Source organism: Mobula hypostoma, chromosome 2 (genome assembly GCF_963921235.1).
Source record: "Mobula hypostoma chromosome 2, sMobHyp1.1, whole genome shotgun sequence".
In the NCBI taxonomy this organism is placed as follows: domain Eukaryota; kingdom Metazoa; phylum Chordata; class Chondrichthyes; order Myliobatiformes; family Myliobatidae; genus Mobula; species Mobula hypostoma.
This window is the reverse complement of record NC_086098.1, coordinates 188,916,034-188,937,669: the sequence shown is the minus strand read 5'-3', so window position 1 is coordinate 188,937,669 and position 21,636 is coordinate 188,916,034. Positions and strand designations below refer to the sequence as shown.

Below are 21,636 nucleotides of genomic sequence, written 5' to 3'. Positions count from 1 at the left end.
ATTTATTTGAGGTTTAGTATTTTTTTAAATAGGAGGCTTTTAAAACCTATTAAAATCAATGACAACATTTACTGCTTGCAAGGCTATGCAGCCAACTTTGAAGGCTGTCAGGGTTGTTTTAGGCTGAGGACCTTCTGTGGAACACTGCCTCTGACCTTCTTGCCAGTAACACCACATTGGACTCCAAAGGATTGGTGAGATTAGACAGAAAGAGTTCAGTCATGCTTGTCTGCAGACAGTGAGACAGGCTGAGGTACCAACAGCCAAAGCACTTTGATTCCGCTCCTGTGTGTAAATGTATTAATGCCTGTGCATGGAATCAATATGGTGACAGGAAAAAAAGTTAACATCCTGTACATTATCTGAAACAGAATATCTGAGACCAAACCACAATGAGATGCACCATGAAAGTGTGAAACATCAAAGATCCAGAAAAGTATCTAGCACACTGGAGGTTTGACATGGTACTTGCCCCTGAAAAAAATAAGCCTCTGTATTATTAAGTATATGAATTATATATGACTAAATTTGTTTAATATTCTTATTAGGATGGTTTATTAATCTTACATTTTTATCCAGCTCATTATGCATAAGAAGCTGAATCCTCAAGTAAATTGCTGATCATTTCTCTCAAATACTTTATTGTTCTGACATGTTTGAATATTCTTTTCTGAATTTGGCTATAAGGCTATGCAGGATGTTGATTTTAATTTTTAAATAAATATAGCAATTTTTCATACCACTTTAGTTAAAAAAAATGTGTGTGTTGGCAGTTTTCAAAAGTACAACAAACAGTTTAAAATGGGTTAGGGGCTTAAGCAGACTAAGATATCCAAAAAGTAGAAGTTCAACTGCAAGTTAACACAACAGTTCAAATCTGTTAACTTTTTTTTATATTAGTCTAAAATACATCTGCACTTTCAAATAGAAGAAAATTAAAGAACTGAGTACATTTATTACCTAACAGCACTGTGGGTGCACCTACATCTCAGGGACTGCAGTGGGAAGGCAGATCATCACCACCTTCTCAACGGCAACTGGGATGGGCAATAAATGCTGGCTTAGCTGGCGACACCCACATCATGTAAATGGATTTTTAAAAAATTATTAAATATTATATTAAGGCAAAAGTTATTTTTAAAATACCAATAACTATGCAAATCTGCTTGTCATATTCTGCATTAAAACTGACAGAATACTTCCTGTTTAAAATCCATTTGTACTTTCAATGAGTGTAATTATTTCATATGTTTCTTATATTTATAATAAATTTGAAATAAATTTCCTTTTCTATTTCTTATTGTTGTAGGAAAAACATACATAGTGAGTCAGGGACTAGTGGAGAAATGCCATGATAGATAGCTCAATCATGGGCTTAGATTTTGTAATGTTGGTGACAATGAAATTGTATTACTTATAGTCATTAAGGTGGGAAACTACAAAGTGTCTGGAGTGTTTATTTGTATTTGAATACACAAGTCCAGATTTCGTTGGTCACCCCTCTTCTTCCCTGGGCACAATTCCTCTAGTATTATCTCCAGAAATCAGAAAACTGATTAAAATTTGAGGTATATTGAATGATACATGAATGCACTTTTTCTGGAAAATTTCTTTTTTTTTTGAATGGGGCGTAAGTACATTTTACTGGTTACAAAGCCATAATTTCTACTTAGCAATTTAAAAATACATATTTTTCTCTGCAAGCTTATAACTAAAACTGACAAAATAATAATGTTATTTTACTTCACGTGGTCAATTTATGTTCATGGTATTACACTTCTACTTGTTTTTATAATGAATGCTTTCCAATCTTTATTTCACTCCAGTCAAGGTGTTAGAATTTGAATTCAATATTGTGCTTTTTACTTCCTGGTTTGCCATCAGTGAGAATTCTTCAATGTGAATGGCCTCTTAGTCAGCCTGTTGATATCACTGTCCTAAACACCAGGGACACTCTACTGCAACCCATATCAGAAGAGAATATATTTACACCATACAGAGAATGCTAAAATTTAAAGGACAGTATCAGCAGCAAGCATGGTCATATTGCTACTGGCTGCAAAGTCAAAGTCGAAGCTAAAGAAGATAAATTTGTTTTCAAAGTTCAAGGATAAACTTTATTCACCATATACATTTACATGTATTAGGAATTTGCTGTGGTGTATTGGCATGATATACAACAAAAATAAACTACATTCAACAATTAAAAGGAATAAGAATTATAAACAATAAGTTATAGGTTAAAGTAGGGATATGGAATACAATATGCATAATACATATGTATCAGCATGTATTTACAATGTAAACAGCATTATCAAAAGTAGTTTAAAGTGTTTCATTGCAGCACAGTGACTGAAGTACTCGATAGAGAGGGGTGGGGGTATCTAACCAGAATGATTGATCAGATTGAGTGTCTGGAAGAAGAAACTTTTACGATCATGTGAAGTTTTTGTTTTAATAGTCCGAAAGCGATTTCCAGACGAGAGCTTTTGGAAAAGGCTGTTTACTAGGTGGGTAGTTTCTGCAATGTTTCCTGCCAATGTCTTTGTCCTGGATACATACAAGTCCTACAGTGATGATAGACTGCGGCCAAAGATCTTTTCTGCTGACCTGACAGTCAGTTTGCTGTAGTTTTCATGTATTGCGGGAGAATGCTGCACCAAACCAGACAGTAATGGCTGATGTGAGGATGCTCTCTATGATAGCAGTGAGGAATTGCACCAGTATGCTCTAAGGAAGGTGATTTCAGTCAGGCCTAAATATAACAAGTATATGATTGCTATTCTTTTGCTAAGGGACATACATTGCAATGCTAAGTTATCTTCCTACTGACAACAGATAAACAGAATGCAAACCATTTTAAGATATTTGCATTTCCCCTATAAAGTGCTAACATGCAATTTACTTTCTCCCTTATTTTAGAATGGAAAAGGCACCAGAAGGATGGAGAAAGTAATATCAAACTTGCTTTACTACATTTTGTTGTTTGTTTTCATTGGTTAACAATATTAATCACTGTTACCTCCCATGATGTCTTGATTTCTTTCTACGCCCAAATGACAAAAGATTTCTTTTTCGAGATGAACCTTCACCGTTTGACAATTCTAACTTCATTTTTGCTTGATTCTTTTCAGCCAGTGGGCAGCCTGATAAACGATGATGAGCAATGAACTTTCCAGTAACATGTCCTGACCCATCGCAACCTGGAGTGGGGCACTTCCTGAGCACAAGACAATGAAATTCTGTCACAACGCTGAATGAATCCATTTCTGTAAATCTGGTTGTAATATTAATGGAAAAACAAATTCAAAATATACAATAGGAAGGTACAACAAGGAAAATATATCTCTCTCGTATGATAGTTCAGACAAATTTTGTCAATTCTACTTCTGGCATAATGTTAAAAAAAAAGGCAGACCGCAAATAAACATGAATTGTAATTGTAAAATCAACACACAAAACATTCTCAACTTTGATGTTATGCTAAAATACCAAATCTAAATTTTAGTAAATAAATAATTAGATAACATTCAATGATCTTCATATTTTTGATGGAATTATATGAACTCATTAGTTACAAGAATGGTGGCTGGATGTCAGATGAGTTCAAATAATCCCACCAAAAAAAGGAAGATATTTGATGTTATGTGCTCAGAGTTGGCCCACAGAGTTACTTGGAGAAGGTCTGATTCAACTTATGTGATTCAGAAGGAGGAATATTATGGCTGAGTCAGTAGTTATTCTGCACAGATGCAAGTGCCCTGCATTGCAAATTTATAAAACCCCCCTTTTGTAGTGGGCACAAACCAATGTCTGGTGATGCAAAGGCTACAGTGCTACTAGCAAGCCAAAGGCAGTTGGTTACAATGGACAGATTCTCCTCTGTTATACTAGCAGAGCTTTGGTCCAAATTTAAATATTTCTAATATGTTATGGTTAAAGGTCTGATCTGGTTTTCTGGTTATGGATTCATCCAGCCTGGTTATGTAATCTGCGCAAAGACAGTCTTGATCATTCTAGCCTGGATGTTCCATCGGTCAAATTAACATTCACTAAAATGGAAACTGCCTGAATGTTTCCTTTTTGATCAGCGATAAGAAACGGTTGGTACAATATTCCACATTGGCAACACATATATTTCACAACGTAAACCAAGTTGGTTGGATACCGATATCTACTGTATGATAACACTTTTGGAGTTATACTTTTATTTTCAAAATCTTAGAGGCAATTATTCTTGGTTATACCTTGAATAGCTTCCAGTCTCATGAGAAACATATACTTGGTTTTTTCTAACTTCTATTGACTTTTGCCAATTTGGTCAAATCTCATCTGAATCAGTTTCCCAAAACGAACATGGACAATACACAAGAAACTGGAGGAACTTAACAGGTCAGGCAGCATCTATGACGGAAAGTGGTCAGATGATGTTTTGAGTTGGGACTTCCACAGGTGCTGCCTAATCTGCTGAATTCTTCCAAGTTCTTGTGTGTTGCAACAGATTCCAGCATCTGCAGTCTCTTGTGTCTCCTGTCTGTATTTGTTTCCTGATGTTTTGAGGCACTTAACTGCATCAAAGGCAGAGTTGGTGCTTAACTGGATAATTTCCAAAAATAGATGTGGCAATCATGGTGCATTATTAATCCCAGCCAATAGCAAATGATGCAGAAGCATACCAACTTTATGATATCTGCTTATTTAGAAGACTATTGTACTTCTAAATAACTTCAGTTATCGTTTCAGCAGGAGACTGAATTTCAAGAATGTCTCCCAACACTTTTCACTGAAAGTCAAATCAACTGCAGATGCTGAAAATCTGAAGCAAAAACAGAGACCACTGGAAATACTCAGCAGGTCAGAAGCACTTCATTTGAACTGAAAAGGAGGCAGAAGAAACAGGATGACAGAGAGGGATTGTCTCTGTTAAGGTGAAACTGGAGATATCTGGTCAATGAGTGAATGGGAGCAGTTGGAGCACTGGAACATCGACAAAATAAATGTGGAGGCTGCATTCAGAGCACTTAAGACTGTCTGGCATTCTTCATAGATTCCTGGCAGTCCTTGACGCATACCTTTAAGGAAACCATTCAGCTTCATTTCCTTGCAATAAATAAACATATTAGGGACATTTAAGAGACACTTAGAAAGGCACACAGATGAAAGAAAAATGGAGGGCTGTGTGGGGCGGGGGGGGAAGGGTTAGATTGATCTTGGAGGAGGTTAAAAGAACAGCACAACATTGTAGTTCGAAGGGTTTTACATTCTATGTTCGAAATATGCCATATAGCCGAGTTACTGCTTTATACTTACAGAAAGAGAGCACAATGTGAAACAGCTACAGCGTTGCAACATAATGAACAATAACAGATTTTTAATGCTACTTCTTTTTCTTGATTATTATGGATGCTCGCAGATAATAATCAACCTGATACCCAATCTGATAAACATATAAGCCAGTGCAGGTATCGAGAACTGTCATCTTTAAATGCAGTACTGAACACTTCAGAACCAGAAATAGAGCACAGAAATGTCACCACCCATGGGATCCAGATACACACCGGAAAGACGGGGCGGGAGCCATGAGTCAAGCCCCAAGCACTGGGTGCAGTGTGGTATGAAGTTCAATAACCTCGACAAATGGTCAAGATAAGAGCATATCATCAAATGCTCTCCGATCCCTATTATTCACTTATAAATAATCCCCAACAAACACAAATCACACAAATGCTCTATCAGATATTTGCATACTTAGAACTGCTTCAAAATAATTTGCTTACAATTCTTCAAAAGGCAAAGCCTCAAGGCAGTGACATCCACCATTAAAAACCATCACCATGTGCAACATGCCCACTTCTCATTACTACCTTCAGGGAGGGGGTACAGAAACCCAAAGACACACACTCAACATTTTAGAAACATCTTCTTCTCCTTCACCATTCTGAAAGGACCATGAACTTGTGAACACTACCTCACTTTTTGCTCTCTTTTTGCACTAAATTTTTCCAGTATTTATTATTGTAATTTTTATAGTCACTTATAATACCTTTTATATACTGTACTATGCTGTTCCCATAGCACGACAAATTAAATGACTTATATTAGTGATAATCGACCTGATTCTGATTCAGCTGCAAGTCTCACATTATTGTCTGAGCACTTTCATATTTTTAACCATAGCAATTGTTCAATCAAGCGTGTGTGACATTCCCCAACTCCTTCCACCCTTTCTTGAAGAACAAAGTGACGCATAAATACAAGTATGCAGCAAGGGACCATTGGACTACATGACCCTACACTAATGACCCTCCCCTCCCCACACCTTCTCACTCTGACTCCTCATCTTCTTTCCTCTAGTCCTGAAAAAGTGTCTTGGCTCGAAACGTTGACTGTACTCTTTTCCATAGATGCTACCTGGCTTGCTGACTTCCTGACTTCCTCCAGCATTTTGGGTGTTTTGCTTGGATTTCCAGTATCTGCAGATTTTCTCTTGTCATTGGACTAATGGCGAAGGTATTCTTTCCCAAACTGGAGTGGCCGTGACTAGCAGCAGGACTCAGATTATACTAATTTTCTTCTAATTTATATCCCAGAGATGGTGCATGAATGCATCACTTATTTCCATTCCCGTGTCCCTCACTACAACCCTCAAAGGTTCCTCCTTTTAGATAGCAACAAATTTCAATGTGGCTGGTAGGTGGTAGGACAGCAATGATGAAAACGGTTAGTCACAAGATTTAGCACCAGCTCGAATACACAATATTGAGCTCCAGTCGTCTGAGAGGAAGGCAAGCAGGAAGAACTGGGCAGGGACCTGCACCTAGAGGGTGTGGCCACACACATGAGCATTTCAGTACAGCAGGAATGATTCCTGCCTGAAAGCTTGTATGCAATGACCTGAAGATTTGAAGTTCCACAACTAACCTGCGTACGGTTTGCAAAGAGCCAACCACTCAAGCCTGTAAAGGATGAACCCAATCATAATATAATATACCCTGGCAATCCATACTCTTCTGGCACTCAGAAGCAGAAACCGCTCAAAGGATTATATAACCCATGGTTATGGATAGCTCTGTTCAAAAGAGTTATTGGATGTTACAGGAACGTAACTGCAAAAGTATCAGTCAATTGCTGAGGTAGGTCAGTGAGTGGCAGATCTTCTGTGGGGCAGGTATCTATGATAGGTTTATGGGATTCAACTCTGTCAAAGTCGTTTATTTCCAAATGCACAGATGCAATGAAAAGCTTACTTGCACAACAGCATCATAGGCACATAGCATAATATAACAGCATTCACAAGAAAAACATAAATTAAAGATACCTTGTGCAATTAGATCAAAAACTAAGTCCATTTTAATGCAAAGTGATGAAAGTAACACACAGAAAATGCTGGAGAAACTTAGCAGGTCAGGCAGCATCTATGGAAATTAATAAACAGTTTACATCTTGAGCTGAGGCACCTCCTCAGGACTGGAAAGGGGGAAGATGCCAAAATGAGAAAGTGGGGGGGGGGGAGGGAGGGGAAGGAGGCTAGCTGGAAGGTGATAGGCAAAGCCAGGTGGGTGGGAAAGGTAAATGGCAAAAGAAGGAATCTTATAGGAGAGGAGAGTGGAGCATAGGAGAAAGGGAAAACGGAGGGCACCAGGTGGAGGTGATGGGTGAGGTGAGGTAAGAGGCAAGAGTGGGGAATAGAAGGGGATGGAGAGGGAAAACATTCTTTACCAGAAGGAGAAATCAATGCTCATGCCATCAGTTTGGAGGCTACCTAGATGGAATATGAGGTGCTGTCCCTCCATCCTGAGAGTGGCCTCATCATGGCTAAAGAGGAGGCCATGGATCAACATGTCGGACGGGAATGGGGATAAGAATTAAAATGGTTGGCCCCCAGGAAATTTTGCTTTTGGTGAATGGAGCGGAGCTGCTCCTCCAATTTACATCGGGTCTCACCAATGGAGAGGAGCCCACATCGGGGGCACCAGATACAATAGGTGACCCCCAACAGATTTGCAGGTGAAGTGTTGCCTCGCCTGGAGGGACCATTTAGGGACCTGATGGAGGTAAGCAAGGAGGTAAAAGGGCAAGTGTAGAATTTCTGTCGCTTGCAGGGATACGTGCCAGGAGGATGATTAGTGAGAAGGGACGAATGGACAAGGGACTCATGGAGGGAGTGATCCCTGTGGGAAGTGGAGAGTGGGATGGGAGATAATGCTGTGTTTGGTGGTAGGATCCCATTGGAGATGGCAGAACTTGTGGTGGGTCATAAGGTGGTAGATGAGGACAAGAAGAACCCCATCTCTTTTCAGGCAGCAGAAAGACCAGGTGAGCACAAATGTGCAGGAAATGAAGGAGATACAGGTGAGTGCAGCGTCAATGGTAGAGGAAGGGAAACCCCGTTCTTTGAAGAAAGAGGACATCTCTGATGTCCTGGAAAGGAAAGCCTCATCCTGGGAACAGATGCGGCAGAGATGAAGGAACTGACATTTTACAGGAGACAGGTGTGAAGAGGTACAAGCAAGATAACATAGTAATAATATAGCTAAGCTGTAGTGATTAACGTTTTATGGTTAGTTCAAGAACTGAATAGTTAAGGGAAGTACATAGCTGTTCTTGAACCTGGTGGTTTGGGACTTCAGGCTTCTGTACCTGCTGCCTAATAGTAGATGTTTGAAGATGGCAATAGCCCAGATGGTGGGGATCTTTGATGATGGATGTTGCCTTCTTGTGGATTAGATCTGATCTTTGAGGTTCTGTCATGACCTTGCCTGTGATTTGTCAGTGAACTAGGCCAGATCACAGCTGCTTATACTCAAGATAATTCTTTGTGAGCAAATGCAGTCTCTTCCACTGAATGGTACCTGCCTTTAGATGAAGCCACAGGAGTAGCACTGGGCAAGGTATATGAGGATAGGTACTAAGGGAATGACAAGACTGAGTGACTAGCATTTTAAAAGATACTGCAAAATTTTGATTTATAAATTTAATCTTTTTTTTTGCATTGGCTTTTGATTTTACTACCATGGTCAAGCAGACATTGTAGTTGAACAAGGAAGATGCTAAACAGGGAATTATTGTTCAGTAAGCCCAGCCATATGTGGGTCAACTTGATTATTTCCTCCAAATCTTTCTATCTGCTCCTCTAACTCCACAACTAATCAACTTATTACTGGTGGCAAGAACTGTGGTTTTATGCCTGTGAGACTGTATAGCATAAAGGCAATATTATTCACCATAGTCCTTAAACTATCAGTCTTGAGATGAATCTTGAGATCTTGAATCCATCCAGTGCTGTGCAGGAGCCAAAAAAAAAGGTTACTTGAACACACGAGCGACTTGTCCATCAGAAAAGATGAAAATCCATCAGTGAAGATGAAGCCTCTTGCCAAGAACCCTCTTCTCTATTGTTCTCTTCTTCCACATATTGCCCTGTTCTCTATGTTTCCAATATGCTCTCCCATTCATGCCGTACTCTGAAGGATACCAGCTAAAATACCCATTCCTGACAGCAAGGGAACTTCACAGAAGCCTTGAAATCAATTAGGTCTGTTTTGGTTCATGGTACATAACACTTCTTGTTGATTTGAGCAACTTTAAAGGCCCAAAATATTTGTAAGATTGCAGAAGCAAGAAACAAATTATTCAATAATTGAATTGCAAGCTGTTGATAATTTCTTAAAAATAACTTATGAAGAAAGCCTTTGCAACTGCTAAACTTTGCACAGTGTCAGACTGGATCTAAATTATTTTTATATGGTTGGCTGGAGTTATGGACATTTGTCACCGTATTGAAAAAGCATTGGCAACCAGACATAAAACTAGACATACTGTAAGGTAAATATGAGAATAGCTAATAACACACAAAGACAGTAGGTTTCCCGTATAAGTAACAGAATCACCAAATAAACGAATAATCAACAGACGCATCATCCATTGAGCTTGTGCTGATTCTTTGTAGAAAAATACATCACTCTTCTGCATAACTTTCAAAACTCTTCTTCTGCTTCTTCTTAAGCCCATCACCTCTACTGGGGCATAGTTCGCCGACAGCAGCTTGCCAGAATCCTCTGTCCTGGGCCAGTCTTTCACATCCATGTGCAGCTCATCTATATGTCTTCTAGGCAAGGATCCTTCTTCTCCCAAGAATGAGGTCCTTGGAGCTTCTGCTGGCATTTCTGTAGCTCTGGGTTTTTAGGGGATGGATTTGCTAGCCCCATGCCTAACCTTCCTCCTTTCACAGCCAGCCTTACTACCATCCATGCTGGAGTGTTTCAAAAGTATTACCTTTCACTGTTCGTCGAAATCCCTTTTTAAAGCCACTGGTGGACCTGCATCCACCACACTGTGTATTCCAATATGCAAAACTTTCCACCGTACCATTCCTGATAATTTGTTAATCATTTTATATTCTATTCCCTCTGATTCTTGATCCCACTGCCACAAGAACAAATTCTTACGGTATCTGTCATGATACAATACTTTCAAATTTTAACACAAGGAAGTTTGTAGATGCTAGAAATCCAAAGCAACGCACACATAATGCTGGAGGAACTCAGCAGGTCAGGCAGCATCTATGGAAATTAATAAACAGTTGACGTTTCAGGCCGAGACCATTCTTTAGGGCTGAAAAGGAAGGAGCAAGGTGCCAGAATAAAAAGGTGTGGGGAGGGGAAAGAGGAGAGCCAGAAGGTGATAGGTGAAGCTAGGTGGGTAGGAAAGGTAAAGGGCTAGAGAGGAAAAAATCTGTTAGGAGAAGAGAGTGGACCATATGAAAAAGGGAAGGAGGAGGGGATGATTAGACATAGCTATTCTGCATATGTGTGCAAGCATGCTCGATCAAAGCTGTCTCATACCTTTTACAATATCTCACGAAGGAATCATACTCCATTTGGCATGAATTAAAATTCTGTCAGATGCAAAAGTAACTAGATAGTCTCTAATGGAAATGCAGTCCATGGACAGCATAGTTGAGTGAGCAGTCAAAGTAGATTTAAGAGTTTTTCCTGTACTATAATTCCCTTCACATCCAGGGATTTTACAGTAAGAGTGAGCTAAATTTTTTTTTTGTTGAAATAGCTCAGTAAACTATTCACAGCTGTTGAATGATGTTCAGATGAGGGCAAAGAACGTAGAGTGCTGAGTGCTGAATGTCAGGGCTTTCCTAATTTTAACCGATACTTACCGGTGATGGGTGGTATATTTTGGACTCTTTGCATGACTAACAGTCTTCCACCCTGGAGTAGGCCATCTTTTTTGTCCAGGATCAGCTGTGGAATCTGCTGATTCTGAAAAAAGAAAGCTACAGATTTAAACTATTGTTCATAATTAACATTTTCCTTACAATCATTGCAAACTTTAAATAATAAATTGATCCACCAAATCAAGTGAATCTGTATAGGATAAGAGTTGAACAACTGAAAACTATCAAACTCATTCTCAAATTAGCCTTTATTGAATGGAGACTGGATGGGCCAAGCAGCTATCTGGCTGCTGCGGAGGCCATTAAGATATTATGATGAGGGTAGGTATTCCCGATTTAAGCTGCCTTACAGATTTAAACCAGCAATAAAATTGGAGTGTCTTCAAGTTAATCATGTGAACTGAAGGAGGAGAATTGCTTCCCATACACACCACCCCAGGTTCCCTCTTAACAGCACACCAACCTTACATGTTTCCCTGCCCCTCTGCCCAGCTCAAGAACATACAGATTCAAACTCCACCCTCCCCCTGCCACCCCCCCCCGCGGTATCTACTCCACTCTCAAGTATGATACCCTTGTACTGTGGTAACACACCCATCCATGCTACTAATTGCCCATGAGCCCAACCGCAACATCCCTATCTTCTCCTGGGTTGCACGGCCTTCTGAATTACAAAAGGGAGCAAGACTAGTTAATCAGGTTGATTTCCAACAGGAAACTGTTAGAGAAAAAATAAAGCTGCAGCCTTAAAGCTATTATCTCCCTCTATCTAATCTTACCATCTCTCAGAAAACTTGCTCCATTCAAAACTCATTCAAAAGTATTATGAAAGTGCATGCTATCTGCCCAAGCAGAGGGAAATGTATCAACTATTCAGAAATATGGGGAAATAAATGTAAAACAAAAAAATAAGTATCAAATCATTACAAAGAAACACTGATATTTAAACTGAAACCTTTTGAAAATAGTACATTGGTTTCGAATAGAAATGGGTGTTGCTAAATTCCAGAGATAATATCAAAATTATCTACACGAATGACCCTGTAACAATCATTTCTCCCTTTTAAGATCAGAAATAAATAGTTTTTTTTAAAACTGCAGTCTGAAATAAAAGGAAATACAAAAAGTATTCAATAGGTCAGGCAATATCTGTAGTGACCAAAAATATTTGAAATAAATGTATTTAAAAGTCAAAATAATAAACAAAATATGTGTTTGACCTGAAATGTTAACTGATTCTCTCTTCCTAGGTTATTCCTGACTTGCTGCTTCTTTCCATGATTCTATTAGTTTACAGCCTGAAATTAATATTCAGTGTGTCAATAAGGAGAGTAATGAGGAAGGAACAGCGCTGTACTCACTAGCTGGTTGATGAAGAATATGTCCTGTTCTATTACACCACCCAGCAGGATGGATGTCTGGATCATCTGTGTCTACCCAGTAACTGTAAGCATGGCTACATCCATCAAAGCAGATCTGTTACAGAAGATGTTACAAAAATGTTTAAACTATATATATTGAATCGATCATTAAATCAGCTGATACTTGGAACTAAAATTACTGCTACACTTTTGAACCCACAAATATGATGTTCATGTATGGACAGTAGTGAGTGGGATGATATGCTTCCTCCAAATCAGGGAGCCTTTTAAAATCCTGGATTATTTTCAAGGCTGTAGGAAGCTAAAACAAGTTTATTTTTCACTCATATTTTTCACACAAATTTACAGTTGCAGCATGGGAGATCCCAGAGACATTTGTACAAATGGGATGCCTTGTTCCCTATCAGCCCATATCCAAGCCTGCAGAGGCTTGCAGGGAGCTAGCAGGTTACCCCAGGACAGTCAGGCAGTTCATAGTCTTTAGCCTTTTAAGGCACTCAGATTAGTCAAGTATTTTTTGATTGCTTACAGGGGCAGCTAGCTTTATTCTTTGCATTAAGATTTTCACAGTTTTACCATTCGAAAGAACCTCTTTTCACAGGGCACAAGTTTACACAATATGCTGATACTATTATCGGTTGGGCACCCATTTGTTCCAATCTTGCAGGAGTGACTACACTTCAAAGGAGTTAAGTGCTTTGAGAAATCTAGAGTCCATAACGGTGCTAAGCAAATGCAAATTTCTATATTCCAAATGCTCTTTTATCTAATTAGTTACTTTGATTAGAAAATAAATAAAAACATTAATAGTGACATATCAGAGCCATAATACTGTACAACGGTTAAAAACACTAACTATTACTGAAGAAAACAATATAATTGACTACCTTTATCCTGTGGTCATCAACATCAATAATCGTGGCTACACGAATCAGCATTGGATTTCGTCGATCAACAGCTTCCAGTTTCATGTTTACCTGGAAGCCATGAGGAGGACGCTAAAACAGGAGGAGGAAAGCTCTAAGAATGTGGAATTTGAGTCATTTGTTTGACAGGAAGAATCTACAATATTTTAATCTTTTTTTGAAATATGTTGAATTGAAAAGCATTTTACTTACTGTTTTAAATGCACGCGCAGGAGCAGCAGAAGATCCAGTTTCTTCTAAATACCTATCCCAAGAGAACTGCTCTGGGTGAGGGTACCCTGAAATATAAGAGGTGCCATTAGCCTTCATATCAAAGGACAGATCTGGGATTGACCTCTACTGCTCATTGATTTGCATGCCTCTGCACAGATTCCCACCTAAACCTGACCTTGGGAGTGGGCTATTGACATCTGGCAGCAAATAGTGGCTGGCTGCCAGGTGTCAATAGCCCACTCCCAAGGTCAGTTAGGGGGATACTGGTTGGGGAGAATGGCAGGCTGGAGATATCCTGCCCTTCCTTGTGGGAGCAATTGTGTTCTTCTTGGCCCTACAGTGAAATAGTGAAGGCTTACCTTCTCAGCCACATTCTGGTTCCATCATAGTGGCCAGGCTAGTTCCCTGTATACTTCCACACCTAGAGTCCAAGTAATGTAACAAAAGGACCCATAAACAAAATAAAGCTGATGCTGATCATCTGAAATCAGTCAGAAAACATTAAGAAATATTCAGCAGGTCAGGCAGCGTTTATAGACGAAGAAACAGGTTTAGCACCCTTGGCTTAGAGAAAGTCAGGAGATGCAGGGAGAACAAAGAAGATGTGTATCAGGGTGAAGGGCAGAAATTCAGCATGTTTCCAGCATTTTTATTTAATTTTTTAAAAAGGAACATATACTATTTGAATAATGGCACTGACTTGTGTTGGAAAGACAATATTAGGCCCTAAGCAAGTAGCAATGCTGAATCCATTGCACTAATACTATCTTCATACCTCATCCTCCTTCTTACATTGCACTTCCTCATCATCCACAATACCTACCGACTTCCAAACTGCAGACTGAGTAAGCATGCACCTCTCAATTTCACTCAGTTTCCACAACACAGCCTGAGATTGTTCCACATTCCTTTCAAACACAGAAGAACTGGATATGCAGTGCACCAGGTCCAGAACATGTCAAGTGATGAACACATACTCTCACTTGATTTCACAATTTCAGCCTCTCATCTGAGGAAAGCAGACAAGAGGATCCACAGTTGATCAGACATTGGATACAAGTACGTTGTAATTAAAGGGAAGGAAGGTGCTGGTCTAATTGTCAGACAGTGGTTGCAGAAACCCCAGTTGAAAACCATGAGAAGAAAATCTACAATACAGGACTGATTCTCACACACCACAAAATGCTGGGTGCTTTGGTTGGCCTGTTAAAAAGCATGTATGTTACATCAAGGTGAATAGAGGGATCCAGCATCATATAGCTTGGAACAGAGTTTGGAGCCCAACAATTGCAGCAAGGACTTGGTTGACTACATTAATAGATTCCGCCATGATGCTAATGCTTCAAATTCCATTTCAGCACAACACCCTGACTGCTACTACGCAAGGTCAGACAGTGCCAATGTCAGTCAGAATTCCAGGCCTTGAAGATGATTTCAGCGAATCAAAGCAGCAAAGCAAGACCTCCTTCAACGAACCACTGCCAATGCAGAGTTGCTGCACCTGAGGCACTGACATGCTGACTCTCACGGGGAGATATCGTGGTACAATCTGAAGACAGGACTCATTGGCCAAGAAAGCTGGCCTCACCTTTTCCTCCTGTTCGCCTTCAACTCCAAGAGTAAGTGTTAAATATGAACCCATATCTGAGAAGATCTTCCTGATTAGAAAGGTAATATCCAAGCACCTGCCACATCACGCTCCCTCTCAACATGAAGAAAATTGCCGCAGTTATGGAATACACCAAAATCAAAATCTTGAAGAATTATAGCTAAAGTTTTAAAGGGCAATGGTGTTGAAATGGTGCAGAGCTGAACAGGGGAATGCTGCAGAGAAGTTCAGTGGGAACTATGTTCTGAACATCGGCAGTAACAATAACGACAATGAGGTCAGAACAGTAAAAAAACATAAGGATTTGGAGATACAAGTTTACAAGAAGGAAAAGGCAGTGAGTTTAATTCCACGTCCCATTCCCATTCTGATACAGTATGTCCATCCATGGCCTCCTCTATTGTCAAGATGAAGCCACACTCAGGTTGGAGGAACAACACCTTATATTCCATCTGGGTAGCCTCCAACCTGATGGCATGAACATTGACTTCTCTAACTTCCATTAATGCCCCTCCTCCCATTCTGAACCCCATCCCTTCTTCCCTTCCTCCCTCCCTCCCTCCTTTCCTCACTTTTTTTCTTTTCCCCCCTTTCTTTCTCTCTCTTCTTTCTCCCTCTGTCCCTCTCACTATATCTTCCTCTGGTGCTCCCCTCCCCCTTCCTTTCTCCCTAAGCCTCCCGTCCCATGATCCTCTCCCTTCTCCAGCCTCGTATTCCTTTTGCCAATCAACTGTCCAGCTCTTGGCTCCATCCCTCCCCTTCCTGTCTTCTCCTATCATTTTGGATCTCCCCCTCCCCCTCCCACTTTCAAATCTCTTACTATCTCTTCTTTCAGTTAGTCCTGACGAAGGGTCTCGGCACAGAAAGTCGACTATACTTCTTCCTATAGATGCTGCCTGGCCTGTTGCGTTCTACCAGCATTTTGAGTGTGTTGCCTGAGTTTATTTTGCATTTCTTTGAAGTGCCTATTATATTTCATCCCCAACCACAGTTACAGTTTCCCCATTGTCCCTCCTGCTCTCTGCTGCCCTCTCACTGCTGGCAGCCTGTCGTTTTCAGTCTAGATGCAGTACGGGTAGAACTGGAAACTTCAAATCTGACCAGGTTAAGGATTTTCTCCTCTTACCTTGTGGAGGTGTCAATGGTTTCCCATGTTGCTGGCACCAACCAACAGGATGGATGTACGGGCTACTGGCATCACACCTAACCAAAAAAATAGAAATTGTTAGGAGAACCCTCATACTACTTAGGGTGCTAAACAGTAGAATGATATCCAAAAGAAGGACAAAGATCGAAATTATATTCTAAAAAGATGTCTGATAGCTGAAGAAATGAAGCTTCTGATTTTTGGAGTATTGTTAATGCATTGCCTCTTATTAAAGTTTCATTGAGAGATATAGCACAGAGGCAGGCCTTTCTCCTGATCACCTTCAATGCCAAGAGGTCATTATGAACCCATATCTGAGAAGACTGTCTGATCAGAAAAGTGATTCCTCGGCAGCTGCCACGTCAGGCTCCCTCTCAACATGAAAAAATTACCACAATTATGGAATACATTAAGATCAAAACCCACTGTCTCCATGCCAACTATCAACCACCAATTTTCACTAATCCTGCATTAGTTCCACTTTTTATTCTCCCTACATTTTCCTCAATTCCCTCCAAATTCCACCACTCACCTACACACTTGCACTTCGGGATATAAAAGGAAACCAGAGCACCCGGAATAAAGGAGGCAAAAAAAAAACTGCAAGAGAACTTCAGTGGGTCAAGCAGCAACTGTGGAGACAAAGGAATAGTTTCAGACCCAAGACTCTGCATCAGACCCAAATCATCGACCATCCCTTTCCTCCACAGGTCCTGTTGATCTGCTGAGTTCCTCCAGCGACTTGCTTTTTGCTCCATATTTCAGTGTCTGCGCTCTCTTGTTTCCACCGAGAAGCAACTGATATATTGTAGTCTCAGGGAGAACATGCAAACTCCACATAAAGGTCAGGATTGTATCTAGGTCTCAGGTAATACAAGGCAATAACTTTGTTCACTGAGCCATCATGCCTCCTTTTCCAGCCTATTTTACCCTCTGTACTAGGATGAATTGACTGGTGACTTGGTCTGTTCTTTGGCCATTGATCAGAGGAGAAGAACAGTTGGGCTTTATTTCTTAAACAGAATGTCTCTGTGACATACAATATTACGAGTTACAGCACTGAGAAATGCCAAAACAATTGTTACAATGTCATTTCCATGTTAATTCACTACCAAAGCAAACACACAAAATGCTGGAGGAACTCACCAGGACAGGCAGCATCCATGAAAAAGGGTACCTTTGCCTGTTTGCTCTTTTCCATAGACGCTGCCTGGTTTGCTGAGTTCCTCCAACATTTTGTGTGTGTTGCTTGGATTTCCAGTGTCTTCAGATTTTCTCGTTTGTGATAGGATAAAACAAAGTTAAAGTTGAAGTTACACCACAGCATTCATTCAGGACTGTAGCTGACAGGACATACACTGTGACAGGCTGTAAAATGTAAATCATTTGTATATGAATTTATTTTTCTTGCAAGTTTTGGAGAGTAGAGCTGGCAGCACCACTGACATTTAAAACATGTGTTAACTGATTTACAGACTGCACAGAGAAACAAAAGAATGGAATAAGCTTTCAAAGCAGCTCCAGCTGGTGCATTGCTCATGGAGCAAGGCAGACTCCTACACATCAAAAGTCTGTGACCCAACTCTTTAAACAAAACAAAGTTCTAATCTTGTAAAAAAAATACATTTGTTGGTAATGATAAAACTGAAACTATATGACACTATAATATTATAACTAATATAAATGTTACAGCTTGCTGGAATAAGCCACTCAATGTGTCCAATGACCAATGAAGTTAATTGTGTTCGGATTAGTCTCTGCTGAAGGGACTGAATCAATGAGACACAGGAAATCCGGTGTATATTCTTCTAGCTAACCTTTACTTGTCGAAACTCCAAATGGCTCATGAACTCCAGTGACAGAGTCTACGAGGAAATCAGCTGGCAATATATTCAGGTGCTACTTGAGCACAGGAAGAAAGAAAAAAAATACAAGGACTTCTTTTTAAAGGAAAAAATGAGTTTCAAATCACCTCAGGAAAATTTATATATATTTTGCCTTTTTTGCTACATAAATTTATCTCCTCTATCTCAGCTCAGATTAGGCTGTTTACTTCTTGTTTCTCATTTCTTTGGCAGCATTTTATTTCACTCTATCTTTTCCTACTTTTTTCCACAAAGCTTTTCTGCCACCTATTTACTTGTTAACTTTCCCAGATTCAAGAACCAAATGGAAAGCCTACCAGTAATCATACGTGTCATCCCAATTATCGAAATGCACCAGAAACCTGCTTTCAACTATATCTGTCACTGTGGCAACACAGATCAGAGATGGATTCATTCTATCGACTGCTTCCAGTTTCATTCCAACACGAAATCCCAAAGGGGTGACCATCTGAAAAAAAAGCATCATTATAAATTTAAGTTTGAACCATTTTGCCTAATAAAATGCATTAACCCACCATTTAACATGCCTTGTTTTTCCAAGATCCTACAATAATAAAAGCACAAGAAATCAGAGCTGCAGTTGGCTGTACTTTCCTTTGAACCTTTTTCTCCATTCATTAAGATCATGTCTGATCCATCTCAGTGTCATTTTCCAGCACTACACTCATATTCCTTCATTCTCCTAATGTTCACCCCCATCAAATGTCAACCTTGTACCTTATTCAGAAACTGTGCCCCATAAACCTAAATCCTCAATCAGAGGAATATCTTCCCTGCCAGTTAAATGGCTATATTCATTTTGATGACATCTCCTATTCTTCTACACTTAAAAGACTGCAGCCCCACTTTACTTAATTTCTCTTACAAGACATGCACAACAATTGTGGTATCAGTTGTACTTCCTCTCATAGAGTGATATCATCGAGTTATACAGCATATGGGTAAATAGCCCCACTGCATTGAGGGCAGGTTTGGTAGACATGAAGGCTATGGGAGTAAACCCCAGACAGAAAATCTGGAGTGGAAGCCCTAAAGTAGCTGGACATCACTGAACATCCTTCCAGCAGCTCTTTCAGCCAAGCTGGTGACAAATGTATTGCTTCGCTTTCCTTTGGACTACACCAGTGAGGCCGAGAGGGGAAATCTCAGGATCTCCATTCCTCCTGCCCAGGCGTGTGCCCGTGTGTCCTGGAGAGGTCACTCTAGCGCCACTATCCACCGTCCTTCAAAACAGACGGATGTCATCGTCATCATCATCATCATACAGCGCAGAAACACCCTTCAGCCCAATTTGTCCATGGTATCAAAATCGCATTTGCCTTCGTCTGGTCTATCTGCCCTCCTCAATATCAAGTAAACCATTTCTATGATAAGGAGATGAAAACTGTACATAATACTCGTGTTTCATCTCACTCCATCAAATTGCAATCCTTCCTTACCTCTGTATACCCCTGCACAAATATGCCAAGTTCTTGGGAGTCCACTTGTCTGTGTAACCACTTGTAACAAATAGATTCATTGCTTTTAGAACTAATGGATTCCCAAGAACTTGGCATACTTGTGCACTTTTAATTGTAATCAGAACTTAACTCATAAATTTAAATCAGCTCTCAAATCAGGAAGTGACAAAAAACATATGCACATTAAAGATGTTTCTAATTCTGTCTACCCCAAAAATGTACCTTTGAATTACAGCTTTCGCCATTTCTGTTGCAGCCAACTTCATGGCTTCTCACGATAAGACAAATAAAATAAATATAGCGGTGAAGATTATATAGGAACAGTTGTGGGTACTTACTGCTATTAAGGCCAATCTTAGAGTACATCCGCCCTAGCCATCAACCTTCTTCACTCTACCTGATCATAACTTGTGCCGCTGAGTCATAGTTGACTCATGGTGACCCTATAGATAGAGTAATTGTCCATAGGGTTTTTGTGGCAAGATATGGAAGTAGATTGCCAAGCCCTTCTTCCACACAGGTATTGCTGCTGCCCAGGTTGCATCCCGGCTAGATTCGAACTCGGCCATCCACCTCGAAGTCCAGTGCTGTTGCCCCTACACCACTGGTCTTACCCGTCTGAAATCTCCCAAATTCAACTGAGTCAGTGTCCACCTCCATATGGAAAGACCAATTACCTTTCAGTAATGCAGAAACATTTCTTCATTTCACTCATAATGGCCTAGCTTTGGTTTTAAGATTATGCCCACTGCACTTAACGACTTCTCCCGTGGGATTTATTTTCGTTGCAACTCCTTTATATAATCTTCTTCATTTTAAACATTTCGGTTAGAATTATATTACTTATGCCAAAGGAATATGAATCAAATTTATGCAGCCTTTGGTTTATAAACTCTAATTTTATTTTGCTGAATTTGTGATGAAACCTATCCTGTATATCCTTCCTGAAGGGTACTATCCAAATGCAGTTTAGAGGATACAATTTTTCAAAACAGTACTAGATTCAGATTGCTGAAAGCAAGAAATTTGAAGAAACTTTATCTTTTCAGACTTAATTGGAAATCACCATATGTAGATATTAAAGAATAAAGCAGAAATAGACTCATTGATGGCACATCATCAGATTGATAACACCACAAGCTCAATCATAAAATGTATGTTATTGGTAATGATGGGGTCAAATGAAACCATAATGGGACCCAACAAGAATACTGTATATATTCTTGGGTTTCTCATGAAAAGAATGGTATAAGAGTGAGATTAATGAGGATCTTATCAGGATTGAACAAGTACAAAGAAAGACTTGAAACACCGGATTTTTGAATTAACATAATGCAAAATGTGAGTGTGATAAGATTTATTTAATATTATCAAGTAAGTGAACTAAACTTAAGATAAAAATAAATACAGAAACTTTAAGAAATGTTCGGCAGATGTGGAGACATTTATGAAGAGAAAAACAGAGTTGGCATTTCAGCCAATAAATTTTCAACAGAATGTGTTAACTCTACTTTTTTAATCTATAAATGTTATATGACCTTGGTTCATTTCCAATATTTTGTCTTTTTATAGTGCAAGAGTGAGGTTTTCTGTGCTTTTGAAATATTTCCTTTTAAAGCACAGCAAAATGAAAGAAATTTTAAACGTTCTGAGGCTGTGGAATTCACTATAAAATTGAGGAATAAAGGAATAAATGAGCAAATGTAATCAAGATTATCTGGACCTGCCTCTCAGTTTTTTTGCACTACCTTACTTTCCATTTTTCTATTTTCTATTTATAATATATAATTTAAATTTTAATATTTACTAATTTTTACTATTT

At 39.5% G+C, this 21,636-nt stretch overlaps 1 protein-coding gene across 2 annotated transcripts in view; it reads right to left on the bottom strand.

Moving 5' to 3' along the window:
• The window catches only part of l3mbtl1 (L3MBTL histone methyl-lysine binding protein 1), a 90,207-nt gene that overhangs the window by 7,517 nt on the left and 61,054 nt on the right, over positions 1 to 21,636 (bottom strand). For both annotated transcript variants that reach the window (XM_063041284.1, XM_063041285.1), the window contains exons 12-18: positions 18,651 to 18,802; positions 16,448 to 16,524; positions 13,692 to 13,777; positions 13,461 to 13,571; positions 12,553 to 12,667; positions 11,174 to 11,276; positions 3,023 to 3,220 (exon numbers count right to left, since the gene is read on the bottom strand). In XM_063041284.1, the coding sequence (XP_062897354.1) occupies positions 3,023 to 3,220; positions 11,174 to 11,276; positions 12,553 to 12,667; positions 13,461 to 13,571; positions 13,692 to 13,777; positions 16,448 to 16,524; positions 18,651 to 18,802 (842 nt within the window). The remainder of the gene's footprint in view (positions 1 to 3,022; positions 3,221 to 11,173; positions 11,277 to 12,552; positions 12,668 to 13,460; positions 13,572 to 13,691; positions 13,778 to 16,447; positions 16,525 to 18,650; positions 18,803 to 21,636) is intronic.